This window comes from Myxine glutinosa, chromosome 4 (genome assembly GCF_964187855.1).
Source record: "Myxine glutinosa chromosome 4, kmMyxGlut1.1, whole genome shotgun sequence".
Lineage (NCBI taxonomy): Eukaryota > Metazoa > Chordata > Myxini > Myxiniformes > Myxinidae > Myxine > Myxine glutinosa.
Window position 1 is genome coordinate 122,807,132 of NC_136264.1, and position 22,170 is coordinate 122,829,301.

A 22,170-nucleotide genomic window follows, 5' to 3' on the forward strand; every position below is an offset into this window, starting at 1 on the left:
CTGTCAGGGCGGCCGACGTCCCTAAAACGGCAGTCATCACGCCGTTCGGCTTATTCGAATTCTTGCGGATGCCGTTTGGTCTCAAGAACGCGGCTCAGGCGTTCCAGCGCTTGATGGACGGCGTGCTGCGTGACCTGCCGTTCCTTTTCGTTTACCTGGACGACATCCTCGTCGCCAGCACGTCCCGGGCCGAGCACCTCCTCCACCTCCGAACACTGTTCGGGCGCCTCAGCGAGCACGGCCTCATCGTCAACCCGGCCAAATGCCACTTCGGCACGACGGCCATTGATTTTTTGGGCCACCACATCACCAAGAACGGGGCCGTGCCGCTGCCAACCAAGGTCGAGGCCATCACCACGTTCCCGCGTCCCCGCACCATAAAGGCCCTGCAGGAATTCCTGGGAATGGTGAATTTTTATCACCGCTTCGTGCCCCGCGCTGCTCAACTCATGCGGCCCCTCTACGAAGCCCTCCGGGGCAAGCCGGCCAAGCACGACATCGCCTGGTCCGCAGCAATGGATGCGGCCTTCCAACGCTCAAAGCGGGCCCTCGCCGACGCAACACTGCTCGCTCACCCGGTGCTCAACGCTCCCATCGCCCTCACCACGGATGCCTCCGACTACGCGGTGGGCGCCGTACATGAGCAATGGGTGAACGGGGTTTGGCAGCCACTCGCTTTTTTCAGCCGGCAGCTCCGGCCGAACGAGCTCAAATACAGCACGTTTGACCGGGAACTCCTCGGTCTACACCTGGCCGTCCGCCATTTCCGCCACCTCCTGGAGGGCCGACCTTTCACGGCGTTCGTCGACCACAAGCCGTTGGTTTACGCCATGGCCAAGGTCACGGAGCCATGGTCGGCCCGCCAACAGCGCCACCTCTCCGCCGTGTCGGAGTTTACCACGGACATCCGGCACGTCGCCGGCAAAAACAACGCCGTGGCCGACTGTCTTTCCCGGGCCAGCGCGAACGCGGTCCACCTGGGCGTGGATTTTGCGCTTATGGCGGCGGACCAAACCACCGACACCACGGTGCAAGCCCTCCGGGCGGTGGACACGGGCCTCCGCCTGGCCGACATCCCCTGCGCGGACACTGTCCTGCTCTGCGACGTCTCCCAAGGCCAGCCTCGCCCCATCGTGCCCGTCACCTGGCAACGCCGCATCTTCGCCTCCCTCCACGGCCTTTCCCACCCGGGCCGGAAAGCTTCCCAGAAGCTGGTGTCGGCGCGTTTCGTCTGGCACGGCCTTCGTCGGGACGTCCGCGATTGGACCAGCACCTGCACGGCCTGCCAACGGGCCAAGGTCCACCGACACACCCAGGCCCCGCTGGCACCTTTCACCGTGCCCGAACGACGTTTCGACCACGTCAACGTGGATCTGGTGGGCCCCCTCCCCCCGTCACGGGGGTTCACACACCTGCTCACCATGGTGGACAGGACCACCAGGTGGCCGGAGGCCGTTCCCCTCGTCTCCACCACCACCGCCGACGTGGCGCAGGCTTTCATCGCCACCTGGGTCGCCCGCTTCGGCGCACCGGCGGACATCTCGTCAGACCGCGGACCACAGTTCACCTCCGAGCTGTGGGGCGCGGTCGCCCGCAACCTGGGGGTCAAGCTCCACCGTACTACGGCCTACCACCCCCAAGCAAACGGGTTGTGCGAGCGATTCCACCGCTCCATGAAGGCCGCGCTCATGGCCGGCCTTCAAGACGGCGGTTGGGCCGACCGGCTGCCGTGGGTCCTTTTGGGCCTTCGCACGGCCCCAAAGGAGGACCTCCAGGCATCCACCGCCGAGCTTGTCTATGGCCAGGTGCTACGCGTCCCGGGCGAATTCGTGCCCGACGCTACCAGTCCCTGGCCCGCAGCTCACCAGCGCTCGGACCTCCAGGAGGCCGCCCGACGGTTTGCCCCCGTGCCAACATCCCACCACGGTGACCCCCAGTCCTACGTCCCCCCAGCACTCCGCACAGCGGAGTATGTTTTTGTGCGTCACGACGCACATCGGTGGCCACTCCAGCCGCCGTACGACGGGCCCTTCCGGGTGCTGCGACGGGACGACAAGTCGTTCGTCATCGACATCGGCGGCAGGTCGGACCGGATTGCAGTGGACCGCCTCAAGCCGGCGCACGTGGACGTCGACCACCCACCACGGGTGGCCCTTCCGCCGCGGCGAGGCCGCCCCCCGTCCACGGTGCCCCCCACTCGACCGCCCACCACCTCACCGGACCCCCTCCCACGACCCGCCAGGGGTCGCTTCGGCCGGGTCATCAGGACCCCCCTCAAATTGACCCTGCCGGTGCAAGTCGATTCTGGGGGGACGTGTGTAGCGGCTGCCGCTGGGTTTTCACAATCGCCTTGCACCTATCAAGGACGCGGAGCGATCACCATGCCGGGCTCGTCCAGGACGCCCGGGCAGGCCCGCGCTCAACTTGCCAGGCCTCGGTCGGGACGCCCGGGCATGCCCGGGCATGCCCGGGCAGGCTCGCCCTCAACTTGCCAGGCCGCAGCCAGGACGCTGGGCCACGCCCCCTGGCGCCGGGCCTGGGCAAACCCCCTGGGAGAATAGATATATATTGCTGACCGATAAACGGGTTTTCAGAGTGCCTGAGTGTTTGATTTCATTAAAGCAACTCGGATGAATTCTAGCTTTTTGTCGCGTCCATTCTTCCGATCGACGTGGGAGCCCCTGCTCCTTCAATATAATCACCTGCTTCACGGTTGCACAGCACGAGCGTTTTGGTGGAAACAAATTAGACCCGGTTAGTGTATTTGCGGGTTCTTGCTGCAATACAATAAAAGTTTTACTGTAGGTACACTTTTTATTTCTACTGTACCATAAAAGTTTTACGGTCTGCCTACACTTTTTTTTTCTACTGTATAATAAAAGTTTTACTGTGCACTTTTTATTTCTACTGCACCATAAAAGTTTTACTGTACACTTTTTATTTCTACTGTACCATAAAAGTATTACTGTACACTTTTTATTTCTACTGTACAATAAAAGTTTTACTGTGCGCTTTTTATTTCTACTGTACCATAAAAGTTTTACGGTACACTTTTTATTTCTACTGTACCATAAAAGTTTTACTGTACACTTTTTATTTCTACTGTACCATAAAAGTTTTACTGTACACTTTTTTTTCCTACTGTACCATTAAAGTTTTACGGTACACTAAATTTTGCCAGACTCAAGCCGAGTCCGAGTTGTTGACATTCAGAGTCCAAGTCCTGAAGATTCTGAGTCCTCCAAAAAGTGGACTCGAGTTCTACATCACTGGTAAGTGATATTATCAACTTCGTTTTCTAGCTTACTAGCAGAGGCTACCTGGTGCTGCCCGTGAGGGAAGAGAGTGGGAGGAGGGCTGGAGTTTGTAGGAGGATAGGCACTCCCACTCCCCGGCGGTGGTTTCGGGACGTGTTGGACATTGAAAATCTATTAAATGGAATTATTGGGCTCATGATGGTTACCTTTTGCCTGCGCGTCGACGGCAGCTCTACCTGGCCCACATTCCAATATACACTTTATAGCGGCTTTTGGTGGCCTCAAAGGGGACATCAAGGCCAACATGTGGTCACTTAAACCATGCCCAGATTCTGAAGTAACTACACCCAAACTTTGGGGTCTCTAATATTAATTCGGCTGTGAAATAACGTGAAATTTGGTTTTACAGTTCGGCCATGAAAGAATAACATACAAATGCACAAAAATATTTATAAGATGAGATCTGATGTAATCAAATCATCTGATGAGCCATCAGCTCAATTTACCCTTCAATTTCATTTGAAACTTTTTAGCGCTGAGGAAGCGCCTCTAGCGAATGACTTCCAGCCAGTGTAACGCGAATTCCTGTCACAGGAATTCTGAGATCATATAAGTGTGACGTGGCAGTTCCTGATTGGTTCGTGTTGGGGAACCCCTTCTCGCTGCCGACGTGACGTAAATTCGCGCACGCGCACTGGTGAAGCGCGAGATTCGGCCCAAGGTTCTGTTCCTGCTCGCCATGAAGTTGGTCAACATGTGCTTCTGCCGGCCTGCGCTAACTACGTGAGCTATACTAGCCTGCCGAGAACGTGCAGTTCTGCCGGACGTGCAGGGAGAGAGTTGTTGGTCCACAAGTGCTTCTGCCGGCCTGCCGAGTATTAAGCCAGGGACGTTCGGGGACAAGATAGAGTCAGACAATCAGGTAAGAATTACTTTGTTTTAGGGAGGTCGCACGACGTGACGTTATTATTATGTTTCATGTGTGTTTCTGTTTATGCTTTTGCGTTTTATGTGTTAGCTCTTACACGAGCCTCGACTTTGTATACCCATATATATATGTATATAAAACAAAAAAGAAAAGTCCAGGTCGTCTATGAAAGTAGAGCGAAGTTTATGGTGTATCACAATGAAAGTTAGCTCGGCTGATGCTCTCCAAGTCCCAGTCATCTCCCTTTGAACGATCTGCAATTATAAACAAACATTAAGGTGTTAATCCGGTAACGCTTTTTTAAAAGTTGATTTTAGGAGTAACGAAACAGAAACGTGTTGAAAAACGTGGAACTGTAATTGCGTGAAGAGGAAGAAGAAGTTTGATTTGCGCTTGGTGCTGGTAATGGCGCTTGATTGCGGTCTGTCCAGTGCTGTGTCCCGCAGCCGGTTGCTGGTTATTGGTATGGGATGCCTCAAATTGCATGCAGAAAACTAGGTCACTTTAGGTCACTTTGACCTATAGATATATGGGCTAAAAGATTGCAATTTTGGCTGTTTTTCAACATTTTGATGGTACTAAACTTTCATTTAAATGCACAATTTGCCTTCACATTGTGGGCCACAATGTATTCAATATGTGCTCATCACTTCTCACACCCATTGCACAACCTGGGCAGAATTAACAGCTGGGCAGGCTTAACACCACCTGCCTGGAGTGGCTTCCAATTAATGTACTCAACACCTTTCCCCCTGCCTTGCTTAACATATCTGACTGTTTGTTTGCAATGCATGTGGAGCTGTGGATATACAATTTCCTGAAACATGACTGTTAGCACACACCTGGTGGTGTGGATTGTTGGGGTTTAATGTTTTAAGTAACTGCCAAAAAAATATTTTGTTATATTATTGAAATGTATGGTATATTCTTTTAGTGGTGTTCAACCAACAACATGGCGGCTTGCTGATGAAAACAACATGGCGGCTTGCTGATGAAATCAGACCGGATAAGTATTTTATGCAATATTGGTAGAAAGTTTTTCCCATTTATGGTTTATGTCAATTAGAGATGGCGTATTTAATAAGAAATGTGTCTAGGATTCTGCGAGGTTCTTTTTGTCAGGGAAACACTGACTTATTTCCTACTACTGCTGGTAGACAGTGTACTTGCAATGCGCTCATGTCTATCATATGGTCGACATGTAAGCCATACAGTACTTGGTCCAGTGACGATCTGGATCAAATCTTGATGGCTGGTGATGACATGTATCAGTGGAGATCTGCAGAAAAGCAGAAAATCTATTTGCTGATCAAAGAGTTGCCAAGTATGGTAACATTCTCAGGTGTTGTGTATCAAACAGTTTTCATGGAACCATTTTTTGGCCAAGTGTTTTCTCAAGCTACTAGTCATGACAACAGTATCTATGCATTGACAGATGCTATTATTTCTGCAATGCAACAGTCACCTAATGCTCTGTTCACTGTAGCCAGTATTGGGAAACATGATTGTGGATACACCATGGCTATTTCCAGCCAAAATAACGCGTTCCATTTCTTTGATTCACACAGTCGCACCAGTGTGGGTTTGAGCGGTGCTCATGGGACATCATTTATGTTATCCTGTCACACTGTTGGAGAATTGGTACACAACATTCAAAATTTGGCCATTTCATTAGGATTGGGTAGGCAAGATGCAATGTTTGAATTGGTTCCGACGCTTGTCATACCATGCAATGCACTTCCTTCTAGTGTCAGTTGTAACAATACAACTATTTTGGTCCCAGACCAGAATTCACAAAAAGATAAACGCAGGGAATCAAAGAGGCAAAGCAATGCGCGATATAGGCAGCAAAAGAGAGAGGAAGTTCAGGAACATGCCAAAGGTTGCAAAACTCCAGATGAGAAAAAAGAGAAACTCAGAGAATACAATAGGCAACGACGTGCGGAACATAGACATAAACAGAGACAGGAACAGGACAGAGAATGCGCTGCAAAACAGGGGCAGAAAACAACAGAGGAAGAGAACAGAGAATGGGAACGTCAAGAACAGAAACAAGAGAGAGTCAGACAATTAGGTAGGCAAAGAGTTGCAAAATATAGAGAGAAACAGAGACAACAAAAGGATAAAGACTATATCCAGAATAAGCGACAGAAACTCGCCTCACAGGAAAAAGAGCCTGTTAGGCTGGATTCCGTGTCTGGTGAATTCAGTTTGACTACAAACATGAGAGGCATGTTAGATACCTTCTTTTCTCATATTAAGTCTGCAGACAATGGCTTGAATGAAAATCAATGGATGTGTGTTACCTGTAACAGAGCACTGAAACGCAAACGTATGCCATCACAGTGCTGTATGAATCAGGTGAATCTCATTGATATTCCTAATGAGTTGTCACATTTGTCCACACTGGAACAGCAGTTAATATGCAGGATTATTTTATTTTCTTTTGTGTTAAATCTGTTCATTATGTTGTCCATAGGCTGAATAAGATGGCCTTTCTGTGGATTGAACAATTTGATCCAGTCGTACCGCCCCTACACAGCCTGCCTGCCCTCAACGGCAACCGCTGGAATGCCAAACACACAGGAGATCGCCATCCCGGACACATTGTACACAGCCTGCCTGCCTTCAGAGAAACCGATGTGTCCATCTGTCTAGTTATTAATCTAGTGCTCCTGCTGGACAGTGCAAATGAAGTAGTTGGACTCTGGATACAAAAGACAGAGAGGCAAATGTCAAATTAAAGCACTTGACCTTGACATTGCTGTATCCTATTGATTACCTTCATGAATGTCTCAATATCTACAGTGATCCAACCACAAAACTTGTACATGAATATTGGTGTTCAACCACTCATTGCATTAAGAGAGCTTTTTGTTAAAAGCTCTGGCTCGCTTGGGAGGCGCAAGGGGTCCCTTTGAGGTTTTTTCCTACATTTTTAGTCATATCACTGTCGCATTTTATTCGCCGGTAGGTTTTTCACTTGAAGGCTTAATGCTCTGTTATGTGGTTGAGTGGCATGCTTAATTTCTTAATCCGGGACTGGGTATCACATATGTATTTGAATAATTTTGGAAAATGTTTTCACCTACATGTGTATATGAAAACTCACCCATTACATGGGGACAGGCCTGAGATTGATCTCATATGACTTGCTATGGATAAAATGTGGTTCACATTTAAATGCATTAATTAAATAAAATAATTCTGTATACTGATTTTTATTGTCATATTCTTCATTATGCCTATGTACTCTGAAATAATGAGGAATCGGGAATAACAAAAGTGGATATGTCAAATCTTACTCGATCCCATATTACATGTACTTTCATTGCATACAAATTATACTTCCTCCTAGAAATTCCATGCCCGAACCTCAGCGCAATCCAAGAGGATTCACTTGTTGAAAGTATAAGGATGAAACGTCACAAAGTGCATGTTTGGTGACGGTTCCGTAAATCTTATATATACAGACTTGGCATTTAATATGGAATTTTTTTTTTTTCTTGACTTGGGTTTACTTTCTTAACTCAGTATATCAATCTGGTGAGTTTCTTTTACACTTTGGTGATTTATTTGTTAAAAGAACCATGTCACTGATTGTCTGTCGCAGCAAGAAGTCAACAACAGGATTATATCACAGGTGGCGTGGCAAAATGTACGGACAGGTGCATTTGATGATTGGCTTCACAGTCGGGTATACAAGGGTTGTTGCGTTCTGTATTAGTGGAAAACAACTGCTGCACGTCTCCAAAAGTTATTGCCGCTTCCTCTGGAGATGGTCCGTCAACTCGACAATACTGTTTGTCATGGAGTGGTGGCTTTACGAAATTACGGCATGAAACAGCGTGCTATTGCTCGGCAGTATGGCATCACTCAAGGTCAGGTGTCAAAGATCCTGAAACGAAATGCTCAGAGGGGTGTCCCTACTCCAATACCGAGGCCAGGACGTCCCCGCAGAACCACAAGGAGGGATGATCGCCAGCTGCACCGGTTAGTCCGCAATGGCCGTACCAAGTCAGCTAATCGGCTTAGGGCTGAGTGGCAGCAACTGACAAATGTGCCTGTATCCAGAAGGCTAGTCAACCAATGACTGGTTCAAGCAGGCTATCGTGCCAGGCGTCCCCTGAGAAAGCCACGCCTGACCAGACAACACCACCAGCGCCGATTGCAGTGGGCCAGAGAGCACCGTCAATGGCAGCCAGGACACTGGAATCACGTGATCTTCAGTGACGAGTCTAGATTTCTGGTCTATCGTCAAGATGGCCGCGTCCGAGTGCGCAGACAAGTGCATGAAGCCTACAACAAAGATTGTATAGTGCCAAGAGTCCATGCTGGAGGTGGTGGGGTGACCGTTTGGGCTGCTTTTCATGCAGGGGGCAAAACTGACCTGGTTGTTCTGAATGGAAACCTGAACCAGTTCAAGTACAGGGCCATTCTGGAAGAAACATTGCTTCCATTTGCTCGTGCAGCCTTTCGAGGAAACTTTTCTTCCAAGATGACAATGCACGGCCTCATCGTGCTCGCATGATCCAACACTTTCTTGCTGACCGTGGTGTAGAGCATATGAAGTGGCCTGCCATGTCCCCAGATATGAATCCGATAGAGAACTTGTGGGCAGAATTAACGCGTCAAATCGACCACTTGGACCAGCAGCCGACCTCTGTGCGTGAATTGCAGCAGGCTATTGTCACTGCATGGCAAGCGATTCCTGTCCAAACCTTGGCAAATCTCGTGAACAGCATACCTCAACGTGTACGTGCTCTCCTGAATGCTCGTGGGGGTTACACGAAGTACTGAACTGTAATTTTACTGTCCGTAATCCCAGTCGTAATTTAACTTTTGTTTTTGTTAAATGAAAATTTTTGGCTAATGTGCAAAATAAAGAGATACTTCTGGAAAACGTACAGAAGTTTAACACAGTACTGTCCATGAATTGAGTTCGATATCAGTTTACATCACTTTCAAGCATCAATTTATTTGTTTCGAAATGTCAAATGTGGTTTTTGTTTCTTTTTAAGGTCACATTAACAAAATCTAGAATAATTTCAACACAATTCCAATGAACTTTTGGTTCTACGACATCTTGAAAAGTAAGTTCACCCCCACAAAAAAATATTCCATATTAAATGCCAAGTCTGTAGATGTGTCAAATAATGAACGATTATTCATTACGAAATGTCAAATATTAACTGTCATTTGCAGAGATCCAACAAATGTGTAAGACCATTTTAAACTACCTGAATACAAATGAAAAGTGATGGAAAAGTCTAATTAATAGTCAGTCCATCATACATACCACATTTGATCATATTGCTGCTCCAAAATGAACAATTTTGTTCCTGTAAGCGACAACAGTAAATTGAGATTTCATAAACAGAATGTTCAATGCTAACGCAGAACAGAACGATCTACAAAGTTTCAGGTTGCTGACGTCTACAATGTTAAATATCTCACCATTTTTGTCTCTTTTATTTTATTTTATTTTTTTACCTTGGTCGACATGGCGAGTACATTTTCGATACAACGAGGAACAGAATGCGAGGTTGTTTCTGTATAACGACTTGCTTACTCAGCGCAAGGAATGTTACGTGAGATACATTCCTTGTGTTTTGCAAGACGTCTGCATTGGGCAGGGAGCAAGTATAGTTTTATGGAACAGGAAGTAGTAGTTTGTCTTTGAGTAGACTTTTAACGATACGAGACCGATGAATACCTTGTGCGGGCATACTGCCAGCTTTGTCACGACTTACTCTGACTCGAGATGATAATGGGATATCTCTGGAGGGAAACATCTTGAGTGATTGCCAGGAAGGGAATCTTTGATATTTGGGCATTTGTCAGAAATATATCTCTGTTAGTGGTGTGCCCACTTCCTGAAATGTCTGGTTCTGGGTTGTTGACCATAGTTCAACTTAATGCAGATGATGACAACTCTCACTTTGCCCACAGGTTGGCATGATGTTGGTGGTGTCATGATGATGGTGGTTGTCATGGTAACCCTAACAGGTGAGATCTCCAAATCCACATCTTCATAGGATAAGTCTCTTGCCAAACAATACGGCTTATTTTCATTAAATTTGCCATTTTCATAATGAATTCTACGCTTTCCAATTATTTGACAATTTGAATTTCTTTGTTTTCAATTTTAATGCACATATTACAGTTTTTCTAGATTGCTAAATCAATGTGAATGAAATTGTGATCAAAGACACTAAACCAGTAATTTCACACCATTAGTGTTTTTATGCCTCTGTCGACGAAGTCGCTGGAGGTATTATGTTTTCAGGTTGTCCGTCCATCTGTCCGTCCGTCCGTGATAGGTTTTCGTTACCGCGATAACTTGAGAACGGCTGAAGGGATCAAAAACACGTTGGTCAAACTTGGTACAGATATGTATAATGAGGTAAAGATTAATTGATTCGATTTTGGGGTCACGGGGTCAAAGGCCAAAGGTCAGAAGTCATGTTAGGTAAAAATCCTGTTACCGCGATAACTTGCGAACCAGTGATGGGATTCTGACCAAATTTGGTACACTTATGTGGAATGATGTAAAGATGAACTGATTAGATTTTGGGGTCAATAGGTCAAAGGTGAAAGGTCAAAGTCTGTAATAGGTCTATAACTTGAGAATGGCTGAAGTGATCTAATTCAAACTTGGTACAGGTATGTATAGTGATGTAAAGATGAACTGATTAGAATTTGTGGGCAAAGTTCAAAGGTCAAAGGTTAAAGTTTGTAATAGGTGTTTAACTTGAGAATGGCTGAAGTGATCTAATTCAAACTTGGTACACATGTGTATAATGATGTAAAGATTAACTGTTTAAATTTTGGGGTCAAGAGGTCAGAGGTCAGAGGTCATGTCAGGAAAAAATGTGCTAACTTGTGAACATCTGAAGGGATTTAAATTAAAACTTCGCACCGGTATGTAGAATGATGCAAACATGAACTGATAAATTTTTGGGGTCAATAGGTCAAAGGTCAGAGGTCATGTCAGGTAAAATGTGATAACTTGGGAACAGCTGAATGGATTTAAATCAAACTTGGTACAAGTATTATAATGATGTAATAATGTGGGCGGGGGCATATCAGTCGACGTTGTGAGGTCGAAGAGTGCCGTTCTAGTTATACTTGGTTTCACAAAGATTGCAAAACTAAAAACACTGAACACAAACCTCTACGTTTAGGTGGAGGTTACAAACCTCTACACAACATTCATGTGAGAGTTTCCTGGTTTTCACATTGCATTCACATGTTTGCAACTGAAAGCAATACATTCCAATATTGCTTTCATTGATACTTCACATGTGCAAATGGAAATTGCTTAATTTTTCAATCATCTATCAGACTTTGAATGAATGAATGAATAAAAGGGGCCACAGCCACAGGTGAGCTCTGAGTTGTGGGAGAGAAATGGAGCAGGTAAGAGAGGAAAGGCAAGCTGGAGCTCGAAGAGGAAAGGAAAGGGGGAAGAAGACGAACACAATCAATCAAATAAAATATGAGCAACCATCGTTGATCATGTAATCAAACATGGGCTGACCATGAGAGAAGCTGATCAGTGGGTGCAACCCATGCAATCTCACCAGATGTACAGTTGCTTCAGTCATTCATATCTTCAGGAATGAGAATAGGTAAGTAACCTTTGCAAAGTGTACACCTCTGTAACTGTCTGTACTCTGTAATGTGTTGTACTGTAAGCTATATTTGTAGGTGTAGTTTTGCCATTCATTCAATTGCATATTGTATTCCCATCTGTCAACATTCCATCCATATTTAGAATTGCAAGAAAACCTCCTTCTGGTGGCAGAGGACGACTCTTCACAGAACGACAGAAGGCTGCATTTGTGGATGAGGCTGGTTTCAATTTGAGCAAAAAAAGGAGACGTGGCCAAAATCTCATTGGTCATCATTTCACAGTTGATGTCCCAGGTCAGCATTGAGGAATTATAACCATGTGTGTGCTGCCATGCCTAGAAATGGTGTAATCTCCCGTAATGCCACCATCGGCCCATATAACACAGCACGGCTGGTAGTGTTCCTCGATTCAATATATGAAAATCACATTCCCCCAAGCCAGAGTTGACAAACGTTGTCATTGTATGGGAGAATGTCAGCTTCCACCACTCTGCGCGTATCCTAGGATGGTTTGAAGCTCATGCATGCTTCCCAATGGTGTTCCTCCCTTCCTACTCTCCCTTACTGAACCCCACGGAGGAGTTTTTTCCCACTTGTTGCTGGAAAGTGAATGATCATAATCCCCATGAGCAGGGAACACTTCTGCAGGCCATTGAGGAGGCATGTCAATATATCACTGGAGATGCATGTCCAAGGTCACTCCACCATGCAAGGTGCTTTTTTTCGACATGTGTGGTCAGAGAAACCATTCTCCTTGTGATGTTGATGAGAACACGTGGCCCAACAGAAATCAGAGGCTGGATGTTGAATATCTGTACAACCCCTTTTTTGTTCAAAACGTTTGTTTGCGTTGTAATTATAGCAAACTATGATTTCATGTACAAGTTTTCAGTGACTGTACAAGTCCGGGTCATCTGTGGCTAAGTCTACTGGAAAAAAAAGTTGTATTTTGATGCGAATATTTGATTTTGACATGTGTATTATGACATTTGATAGCATTATTGCATTTTGAAAAGTATTTTTTAAGTTTTGCAATTCACAAGCCCATTTTGATTAGTGTGTTAACTGTTTTGGTAATGTAGGATATTATTATCTCCACCAAAGGTGGGTGGAGGTTATGTTTTCACCCCTGTCTTTTTTGTCTGTCTGTGAACAAGATATCTCAAAAAGTTGTGGATGATTTCAGACTAAATTTGGCAAAGATATAGCGTATATGACAAGGACTAAATGATTCGATTTTGGTGAAGATCCGGATTCGGATCCGGCTAGTTGAATTTTTTAAGTGATTCTTCACCATTGGGGATAAGGCCAAAAACTATATATAGCAGAATATCTCAAAAGGTTGTGGACGGATTTGGACAAAACTTGATGGAGGTGTTCTCATGTATGAGGGTTGTATGAGGGTGTGTGACAGGGATGAATTGATTCGATTTTGGTGAAGATCTGAATATGAATTCGGATACGATAATTATTTAATTTTAATTGATTCTTCACCATTGAAAGATCGGGCCAAAAGTGATATATATCATGATACTTTAAAAAGTTATGGATGATTTATGAATAAACTTGGTGGATGAGTTGGGATCGGCGACAAGAACAAGCTGGTTTGATTTTGGTTCAGGTCCGAATCCAGATCCGGCCTATAAGTGGAATACAAAACATAAACTGTTCAGCCTGGTAGAGGTATGCTCTCTACCAAGTGCTGTACTAGTTTCAAGAAATGTGTTCAAGTGATTGAGAAAATTATCAATTGCCATTAGCAACAGATGATGTAAAATAGACTAGTGGAGTTTCTGCTGGTGGGGTAGGATTTTGTATACAAGATCGTAGGCCGTGGGAGATAAAGGAGACAAAGGGGGGGCAATGGGACCACAGTGGGACACAAGGAGACCACAGTTTGAATGAGTTCAAAGTGAGTGGTAGTCTCACGATAATATATCCTGATTGTTGTGAATAAAGGAAGAATGTATTGGGAAGAAATCTTTGCTTTTTATAATCTTCCCATCCTATTTCAAAAGTTTTCCTATAATATTGCTGTAATAGGCAGCTCAATTCCTAAACCTAGAACCACTGCTCACCTCCACTCATTTATTCCTCTTTTTTTAACCACTTGTGGAACCACCTTTCCCTCTCTCTCTTCAATCTTCTTAATCCCTCCCGGTTTTCAACACAGCTGTTTACCAGCATCTCAAGTCATCCCCCATTGAAAGCCATGATTTTTTCTCCACCCATTAAACCACCCCAACTCCGAAAAACTTTGCTTACGTATCCATCTTGTCCGCCTCTTGTGTTCTCCCCTAACCCTCATCTTTACCTGCATCCCTTGTTTGTCCATCTCCATCTACCTTCTCCCTCTGCCCTGCGTTATGTGTTCCCTATTTTTCCTGCTATTCCCTTTGTTATGTTGTCTCCTGATCTGTTCTGTCCTAGCTCTTCCACGAGCCTAGACCATGTATTAAAAAATAAATAAAAAATCACAAATCGATACAAATATCAAAAGTATGTTTGAAGAGTTAGGAAAAAAGCCTCAATCTGGATATTTTAAACAATGTACTTTATCACCTGAGAATGTGGATGAATAATCGCATTTCAGTCTAATCGGCATTGACCGAGTTGCGGGTAGCTGCAATATTTGAGTTACATTGTAACCTCAAAAAAGACAAGCTTTATATAAAAGGTTCACTGTTGCTCAGCCGAAGACAATTCTTTTCTCAGAAGAATATTTTTGTTTGTTAATCTCGACTTGGGTCTTTCATTGATGATGGAACTCTTGCTGTTGGTCACAGCCTTCATTTCATCCCTTTCTTTGACCTCAACACAGACCATCGAACCACCATTTATCCCTGGCAAACTACTGATCACTGCCTGGAATGCACCGTCTCACCTCTGCGACATTTCTTTTAACATCAAAGTGGATGTGAGCATCTTCGATTATGTGGGCTTTCCATCTGGACATCTGAAAAATCAAGATATTATGCTCTTCTACGAAAGTCAACTGGGTACCTATCCACACATTGATGCCAACGGGAAGACCCATCATGGGGGTGTTCCACAGCTCGGTGACCTGCGGACTCACTTGAAGAAAGCTGAAAAAGACATTCAGAAACTCATTCCTTCAGATTCTTCAAGGCTCTGCATCATTGACTGGGAAGCATGGCGTCCGCTGTGGCGACGTAACTGGGGCTCACTATCTGTTTACAAACAATTTTCGGAGAAGTTTGTACAGGAGAACCTCACTTATATTTTTCCCATCTGGAAAATCAGGAAGACAGCTGAGAATCAATATGAGAATGCTGCGAAAAATTTTATGCTCCGGACATTGAAGCTCGGGCAAAAACTGAAACCCAAATGCCTTTGGGGTTTCTACTTGTTCCCCAATTGCTACAACTATGAGTACAAAAGGAAAGATTACCCATACACAGGCCGTTGTCCAAAAATCGAGCCTTCACGAAACGACATGCTCCGCTGGATGTGGCAGGCATCCGATGCATTGTTTCCCTCGATCTATGTGGAGTTAATGCTGAAAGACAGTCCCAAAACCGTTCCTTATGTCCGTTATCGCTTGGACGAAAGCATACGGGTTGCCTCACCACCATTGACCAATAAGATGAAGTACATATTCCCATACGTCATGCCAGTCTACACCGCAACTGATGTGTTTCTGACAAAGGTGAGATGCATGTGATGTGCAGTGATGAATGTCAGTCAAAATTTAGGTTCAGTGGAACCTGAAAAAATCACTGGTTTCATTTCGTACGTTATTGCACTGTGGACGGGATTTTGCAATCATGTGTGTGTCGGTGTCTGTCCAGGCCATAACTTTTTTTTTTGAGCTTTTATCATCAAATCTTCTACAAAGCATTATCATGAGAATATTGAGAAGATTAATTAATAATTGGGTCAAAATGTCAAGAAGCCATGTCAGGTGAGTACAAATAGTAGGCCTTATTAGCTCGTCAGCCGCGCAGCACGAGATGATCTACAAATAGAGCTTTTGTCATCAAGATTTCAACAAACCTTCATTATGAGAATATGAAGAATTCTAATTAATACATTTTGCCTCTTTTAGTTGTTTTTCTTTGGTAAGTTTAATTTGGGTACAAAGCTGATGTAGACGGGTTTTGCATTTGTTGATGCTTTCGAGTTATGATTGTCATGAGAATTCCATAAAAAAGACATAGATGTTTAATCCAATATTTCTGACTGGTATGATACAGTATTTCTGCTGATAAATGTTTTTAAAACCAAGTTTCTTTTGCATGGTAATGATAAGAAACGTTTCGGTTCAACTTGAGCAATCTCATGCGAGTCGATTTTGATTGGGCTGGACAAACCTCCTCAGCAATTTGTTGATGTATCTATTCAATGTTACGTGATGTCCAATGTCCAAACCAACTGTCCAATGTTAAGTGATTAACGATTCTTACGGAATGTGTTTGATCTTTTTCTTTATTTTTCTGACTCCAGGTGCTGCTTGCCATGGTCTTAACCTGAGTGTAGACTGGGAACAAGATGGCCGACTTGAGTTTGCTATTGCATCATTTTCAAGCATGCTTACGACAAGTCTTTCGACATGATAATGACAGCTCCAGTAGACCTGACATGACACGATGATGAACACACAGTTGCATGTTTTTGGGGGTTTTTTTAGCCAATGAGAATCCTGTCAGTCCATATTGTTCCGACAATGGCAGATCTGGTTAGATAGACATTGCTGGAATGGGCATTCAGTGGGTTCAGGAATTTTGGCATTTGTGCGTCACGTGAGGATTGAGACAGTCTCAGTAAGGCCTATGCAATTTGATGGCATTCCGTTGACGGATTTTTGGGCATAGCACTGTCAGTGAAAAAAGCAATAAAATGAAACAAATAAGAAGGCGACCAAAGCGATCAAATGCAATGTTTTTGAGGGAAATGATGATAAAACAACATATCCTTGATAAAATCCCAGAGAGGTGGTTAGGTGCCAGTTATAAAATTCCAAGCAATGTGGTGGCGTTGTTGCCACCGATGAGTTTGTTCTATTTTTTTTTTTTATGAGCAGGCAGCAGTTTCTCTTTTGTATTGAAAGCTCCCTTAGCATCACGTTTAATGAGAACCGTTGCCAATTCAGGCCTTTGAGCCTATCAGAGAATGCATCCAAAGCAAAGCGCTCCTTGCAACCTGGTGTCCAAGATGTCTTTGAATAATCTTAGTCATCCTGCTCCCAGTCTATAACGCACCATTTTGGTGCTGCAGAGATCACATGCTCAATATTAACCCTTTCATACCCATCTAAGAGCTTCACTATTCTCGCTCACCTTAAACACCCCAACTGCAGATTTGTCCATTACATCGCTAACCTTGTTTGCCTGCATGAGCTTTTGCTGTTTTCTAATCCTGCTGATATGTTGTTATGATGTCATACAAGCACCTTATGCAGCTATTATGTGAGCTTCAAACTCTATTAAAGAAAGGCATTAGAATAAGGTAAGATCTAATATTTTACAAACATGAATTTGGCAAATTTAAACACCACTTTTGGTGTTTTGGTACACTTTTGTGTCCACTTTTGGTATTTCATGTTGACAACAGGATCATTTCCTCTTTCTTTCTCCCATTTTCCATGCAGTCAGACCTCATCGCGATGGTGGGAGAACCTGTGGCTCTCGGAATAGATGGATGCATCTTCTGGACCAGCAGTGACATAACAGTTAAAAAGGTAATTTAATTGAATAGTCTTGTCATTCACAGGTTGGCAGGATAAGCTAGACCCCAGAGAGATGTGTACTTGTTTCTGGGCTGTCTAACCTGGGTTCGAATGTCGGCCCAGCTATAAACTGTCATCCTGGTGTTCCGCATCCATGGCGAGGTGTCAATGTTCTGGCATTCGGAATGATGTCAAGCTGGTGAACCCATCAGCCAGTACTGGTTGATGGTGGACGTTAAAGGTCCCATGAAGTATTTTGTGAAGATGTAGGCGAGTTTATACCGGAACCCTGGCTAAATCCCAAATACCTTCCGAAGCTTCGTGTAGCGAGTGTTCTGATCCTCTTGGACACTCCTTGACATGAGGTTACATGTCTTGCTATTTCAGTATGTGGTTGGTGTCTGGTTCAGCAGCACCAGTACTATAAATTCACATTCCCAGGTTGTTCACATGTCACTTGTGAACGGTCGCAACGTTCAATTTTATATATAGACTCGAGGCTTGTGGATGAGCTAGAACACAGAACATATCGGGACAACAGGATGCAAAGAACAGTGGAATTATTTTTGGGGAGAGGATGGGGAACACACACCGACAGTGGGGCAGTGGGACAAAATAGAATGAGGGCTTGAGGAAGAAAGTTGAAAAACAAGAGCAAGGTGTGGGGAAGAGGGCACGGGGTGAACAAGCTGGATAGCCTGGACATAGGCACAAGTTCTCAATTACAGAAGTGGAAGGGAAAACTGTGGAAGAACCAGAAATGGAGCAATTTTTTTGAAGAGGTGGGTGTGGAAGTGGGTGATGGGGGAACCTGATAACCTGAAAACAAGGAAAAGGTGCGTTTGGATTTGGGGAGGGTTAATGAGGGTAAAAAAGGTGATGGGTATGGATGGGGGATCATTCATTCATTCTGTATGCAGCCTGTGGCTGCTGGATGCATCACTGCCAGGAGCGGGTTGTGCCACGCAGGAATTTGTAATTTGTTCAGGATGCCGGCGATAGCTCACGTACTCTCCACAAAGGACACCGTGGGATCCTTTATGTCCACCAACTAATGCCGTTAGACAGGACTCCCAATTTAAAAGACGCAGAATCCAGGAGCAGTTGCGTACTACTGGGTAGTTGGGTATACAAGGAGCGAGGCGTTGGGGACACAATATTTGGAAGCAAACACAGAATCGAGGCATTCGGCCTTCTCATTGGCAGAACTGGCTGTGGTGCCGTTTGAAGTGAGGGAAGGGATGGAGGGGAGTATACTCCAGACACAGACTTAACAAGGTGCCACCAGGTCTTTCAGGAAGGACCCAGGTTTGAGAGTTCAGCCTTGAGGTTGGCCAGGTTTTATTTTCTGGCTCTCCTGAGAATGGACACACACTTGCTATTCCTATGGATATAAACATTAAAAATACATTGAATTTCAAGAAAAGAGAAAGAATTTTTTTTTCTTCGAAGTAAGATTGGGTAATATGAAAACAAGAGGGGAAATTGCTTTGCAATACATGTTCTATCAAGTTTCAGTTCAATATGTTAAGGGGTAAGGGAAAAAGTCTGGAAAACATTGTATAATATGTAATATGTAACATATATAATATGTACTGTCGTGTGGAAACACCATGTGTAATATGAGATATTTTCTAAGTTAAAAAAGGGCACAACTCTGTGAAAAATTGTTGAAAAGCCCCGAAATTCAAACTTGTTCTGCAACTTATGATAACGCCATGGACCAAGTTTCAGTTGAATATGATAAAGGGTATGGGGGTGAAAGTGCAGACAACCACAGGTGGGAGGAACAGACGGATGGGGAGCAAACCTATAGTCCCCTCCAAGTAGCGGACTAACAAGGGACTGACAAACCCCATTTTTCTGCTCTCAAATGACAAACAAATTACACAAATACAGTATTTGATTTCTTCCACGGTCTCATCTCATGATGTTTTCTGTTTTTCTTTGCTTCACGTTTGTTCCTCACCTAAGTTATGTCGTTTTCTTCCTTGAAAGTTTATAAAGTTTCGATTACCGCTCCTTACTGTGCAATTTCGATTGAGATTATACTTGTAACTCCACCATATCTAAGTAAATTTATAATTGTTCTTGATTCTTCCACAGAGCTCTTGTATTGCTATGAGGGACTACATGGACAATGTTCTGCAACCGTACCTGGCCAATCTTACGACCTCTGCATTGCTGTGCAGCAAGATTCTGTGCGGTGGGAAAGGGCGGTGCGTGCGCAAGGCCCATACTTCACGTACCTACCTGCACCTTCCGAAATCTTTTACCGTTACACCCTCCAACGTGGTCGGAGAGAAACCAAAGGTGGTCGGTTGCTTGTTGAAAGAAGATTCCGTGAGAATGCGAGATGATTTCACCTGTAAATGCTGGGAGGCAAACTGCGAGGTTTATTCTGGACAAGAGCTGTGTGTTCCGTGACGTTCCTATTTCAAAAAGGTCATCTTAGCTTGTTTGGAGTTTCCATACAAACATGCAGCTGATGACAACGCAGATTCGAATCTTTTATTGGGTGTTGATTTTTATTTACCGATTGTTACCTCCGCCACCAAAGGTGGATGGAGGTTATGTTTTCACCCCTGTGTGTTTGTCTTTCCGTTTGTCTGTGAACAAGATATCTCAAAAAGTTGTGGACGGATTGGGATGAAATTTGGCAGAGATGTAGCGTATGTGACAACAACGAAATTATTAGATTTTGGTGAAGATTCGGATCCGGCTACTAGAATTTTTTTATGTGATTCTTCACCATTGGGAGATCGGGTCAAAAACGATACATAGTGGGATATCTCAAAAGGTTATGGACGGATTTAGACGAAACTTGGTGGACCGGCTGGGTGTGGGACAAGGACAAATAGATTCGATTTTGGTGATCTGAATATGGATTCGGATATGAGAATTATTTTTTTTTTTCAGTGATTCTTCTGCATTGGGCGATTGGGTCAAAAACGATACATAGCAGGATATCTCAAAAAGTTATGGACGGATTTAGACGAAACTTGGTGGACCGGCTGGGTGTGGGACAAGGACAAATAGATTCGATTTTGGTGATCTGAATATGGATTCGGATATGAGAATTATTTTTTTTTTTCAGTGATTCTTCTGCATTGGGCGATTGGGTCAAAAACGATACGTAGCAGGATATCTCAAAAAGTTATGGACGGATTTAGACGAAACTTGGTGGACCGGCTGGGTGTGTGACAAGGACAAATAGATTAGATTTTGGTGAAGATCTGCATATGGATTCGGATATAATAATTATTTAACTTTTTAAGTGATTCTTCACCAATGGGAGATAGGGCCAAAAACGATACATAGCAGGATATCTCAAAAAGTTATGGACGGATTTGGACGAAACTTGTTGGACAGGTTGTGTGTGTGACAAGGAAGAATCGATTCAATTTTGTTGAAGATCCAGATCCAGATAGTATAATTTTTAAGTGATTCTTCACCATTGAGTGATATGGCCAAACAGGCGGAGGTACGCTCTCTACTGAGTGCTGTTCTAGTTTCTAAATGTCCTAGTTGTTCTGCTGGGGATACACAGTGGAAACGCGCCAAAATGAACCCGCCCGTATATTGCAACTTAATAATGATCCAAACCCATCGATGTGTAAACTCGGCCATTTTTACAACCTACTCATGAATGAATGTTTGAACTGTCCAGCCTGGGTTCCAATGTCAGCCCAGCCATAAACTTCCACCCTGGTGTCTCACATGGATGTTAAGCGGGAGGAACAATCTGCCAGTGCTGGTCATTGGTGGACGTCACAGATCACAGCGTTTTCACGAAGAGGTAGTTGAGGTATCGCCGGCACTTTGAACAAATTCCAAATTCTTGCCACTTTCAGTGAACCGGCAAGCCTTGCCAGCCGGTTCGTGAAAGACTCGAATAAAAAACGGTTCCCCGGCCGATTGCACAAGAATGTGGCAATAATTGGGAACATTAAAATAACCAGGTGTAGAGACTCTATCATGTAGGCGAATCACGTGGCACGACACACGTGATTGACAGACTTTATGAACTCAGACGGTGCATTTTGAACAAGCCCAACAAGACCTGGAGCTGGACGACTCGGGAAAAGTTTCAAGCGACAAGTTGTTTGTAGATTTTGCCTACAAAATAAGAGGAAGCAAAATTGTCTATTTGTCTAGAAAAGAGTGAAACTTGATGGTGACACATACTCTTGGGAATTTGACAAACGTTTCCTTCGGGCTGGTTGTGATTGATGATAAAAACTTTGGTTTTCTTTTGGATGAAGTTTTGCTCTTGTTCATAAACTTCTCACGTCAAAACTCGAACCAACAACCCCCATTTTCCTTAAAATGTACGACTTCACATGTAATGCTCATGACATAATCTGTGATTGCTCATCGAACAAATAAACTACCAAATGTATGAAAACTGTTTTGCATTCATTATTTGTGGCTTCCCCCCCCTCCAAGCGTGTCCATCATGTAGGACGCCGCTGTGCCACTGATGCAGTGCCCTCTATAGGTTAGGGCAGCCGTGTCGCCATTTGTGTGAGCAACACATATCGATCACCTACCCTTCATTGAGAACATCGTCGGGGGTCGTCAACTTCCGTGCCAGGTTATGTCAGCAGACGGGACAGCCGGCTTAATTCGCCCATTGTGACGCAACGCCCTGCCTG

At 44.4% G+C, this 22,170-nt stretch overlaps 1 protein-coding gene across 7 annotated transcripts; it reads left to right on the top strand.

Annotated features, from left to right (window-relative positions):
- The first annotated feature begins 3,903 nt into the window (after window positions 1–3,903).
- LOC137418218 (hyaluronidase-3-like) lies at window positions 3,904–21,916 on the top strand. 7 transcript variants are annotated; one of them, XM_078776375.1, is made up of 6 exons: window positions 3,904–4,179; window positions 5,120–5,195; window positions 10,138–10,194; window positions 11,966–12,117; window positions 17,435–17,524; window positions 19,619–21,916. In XM_078776375.1, exons 4-6 carry the CDS (start codon window positions 12,109–12,111, stop codon window positions 19,937–19,939), a joined length of 420 nt encoding a protein of 139 aa, XP_078632501.1. In that variant the 5' UTR covers window positions 3,904–4,179; window positions 5,120–5,195; window positions 10,138–10,194; window positions 11,966–12,108; the 3' UTR covers window positions 19,940–21,916. The 7 variants fall into 7 exon arrangements, 6 of the variants coding, with proteins under 6 accessions (XP_078632501.1, XP_078632502.1, XP_067960334.1 ...); XM_078776376.1 differs by lacking the exon at window positions 5,120–5,195 and having other exon boundaries at window positions 3,943–4,040; XM_068104232.2 differs by lacking the exon at window positions 5,120–5,195 and having other exon boundaries at window positions 3,945–4,179.
- Window positions 21,917–22,170: the final 254 nt, after the last annotated feature.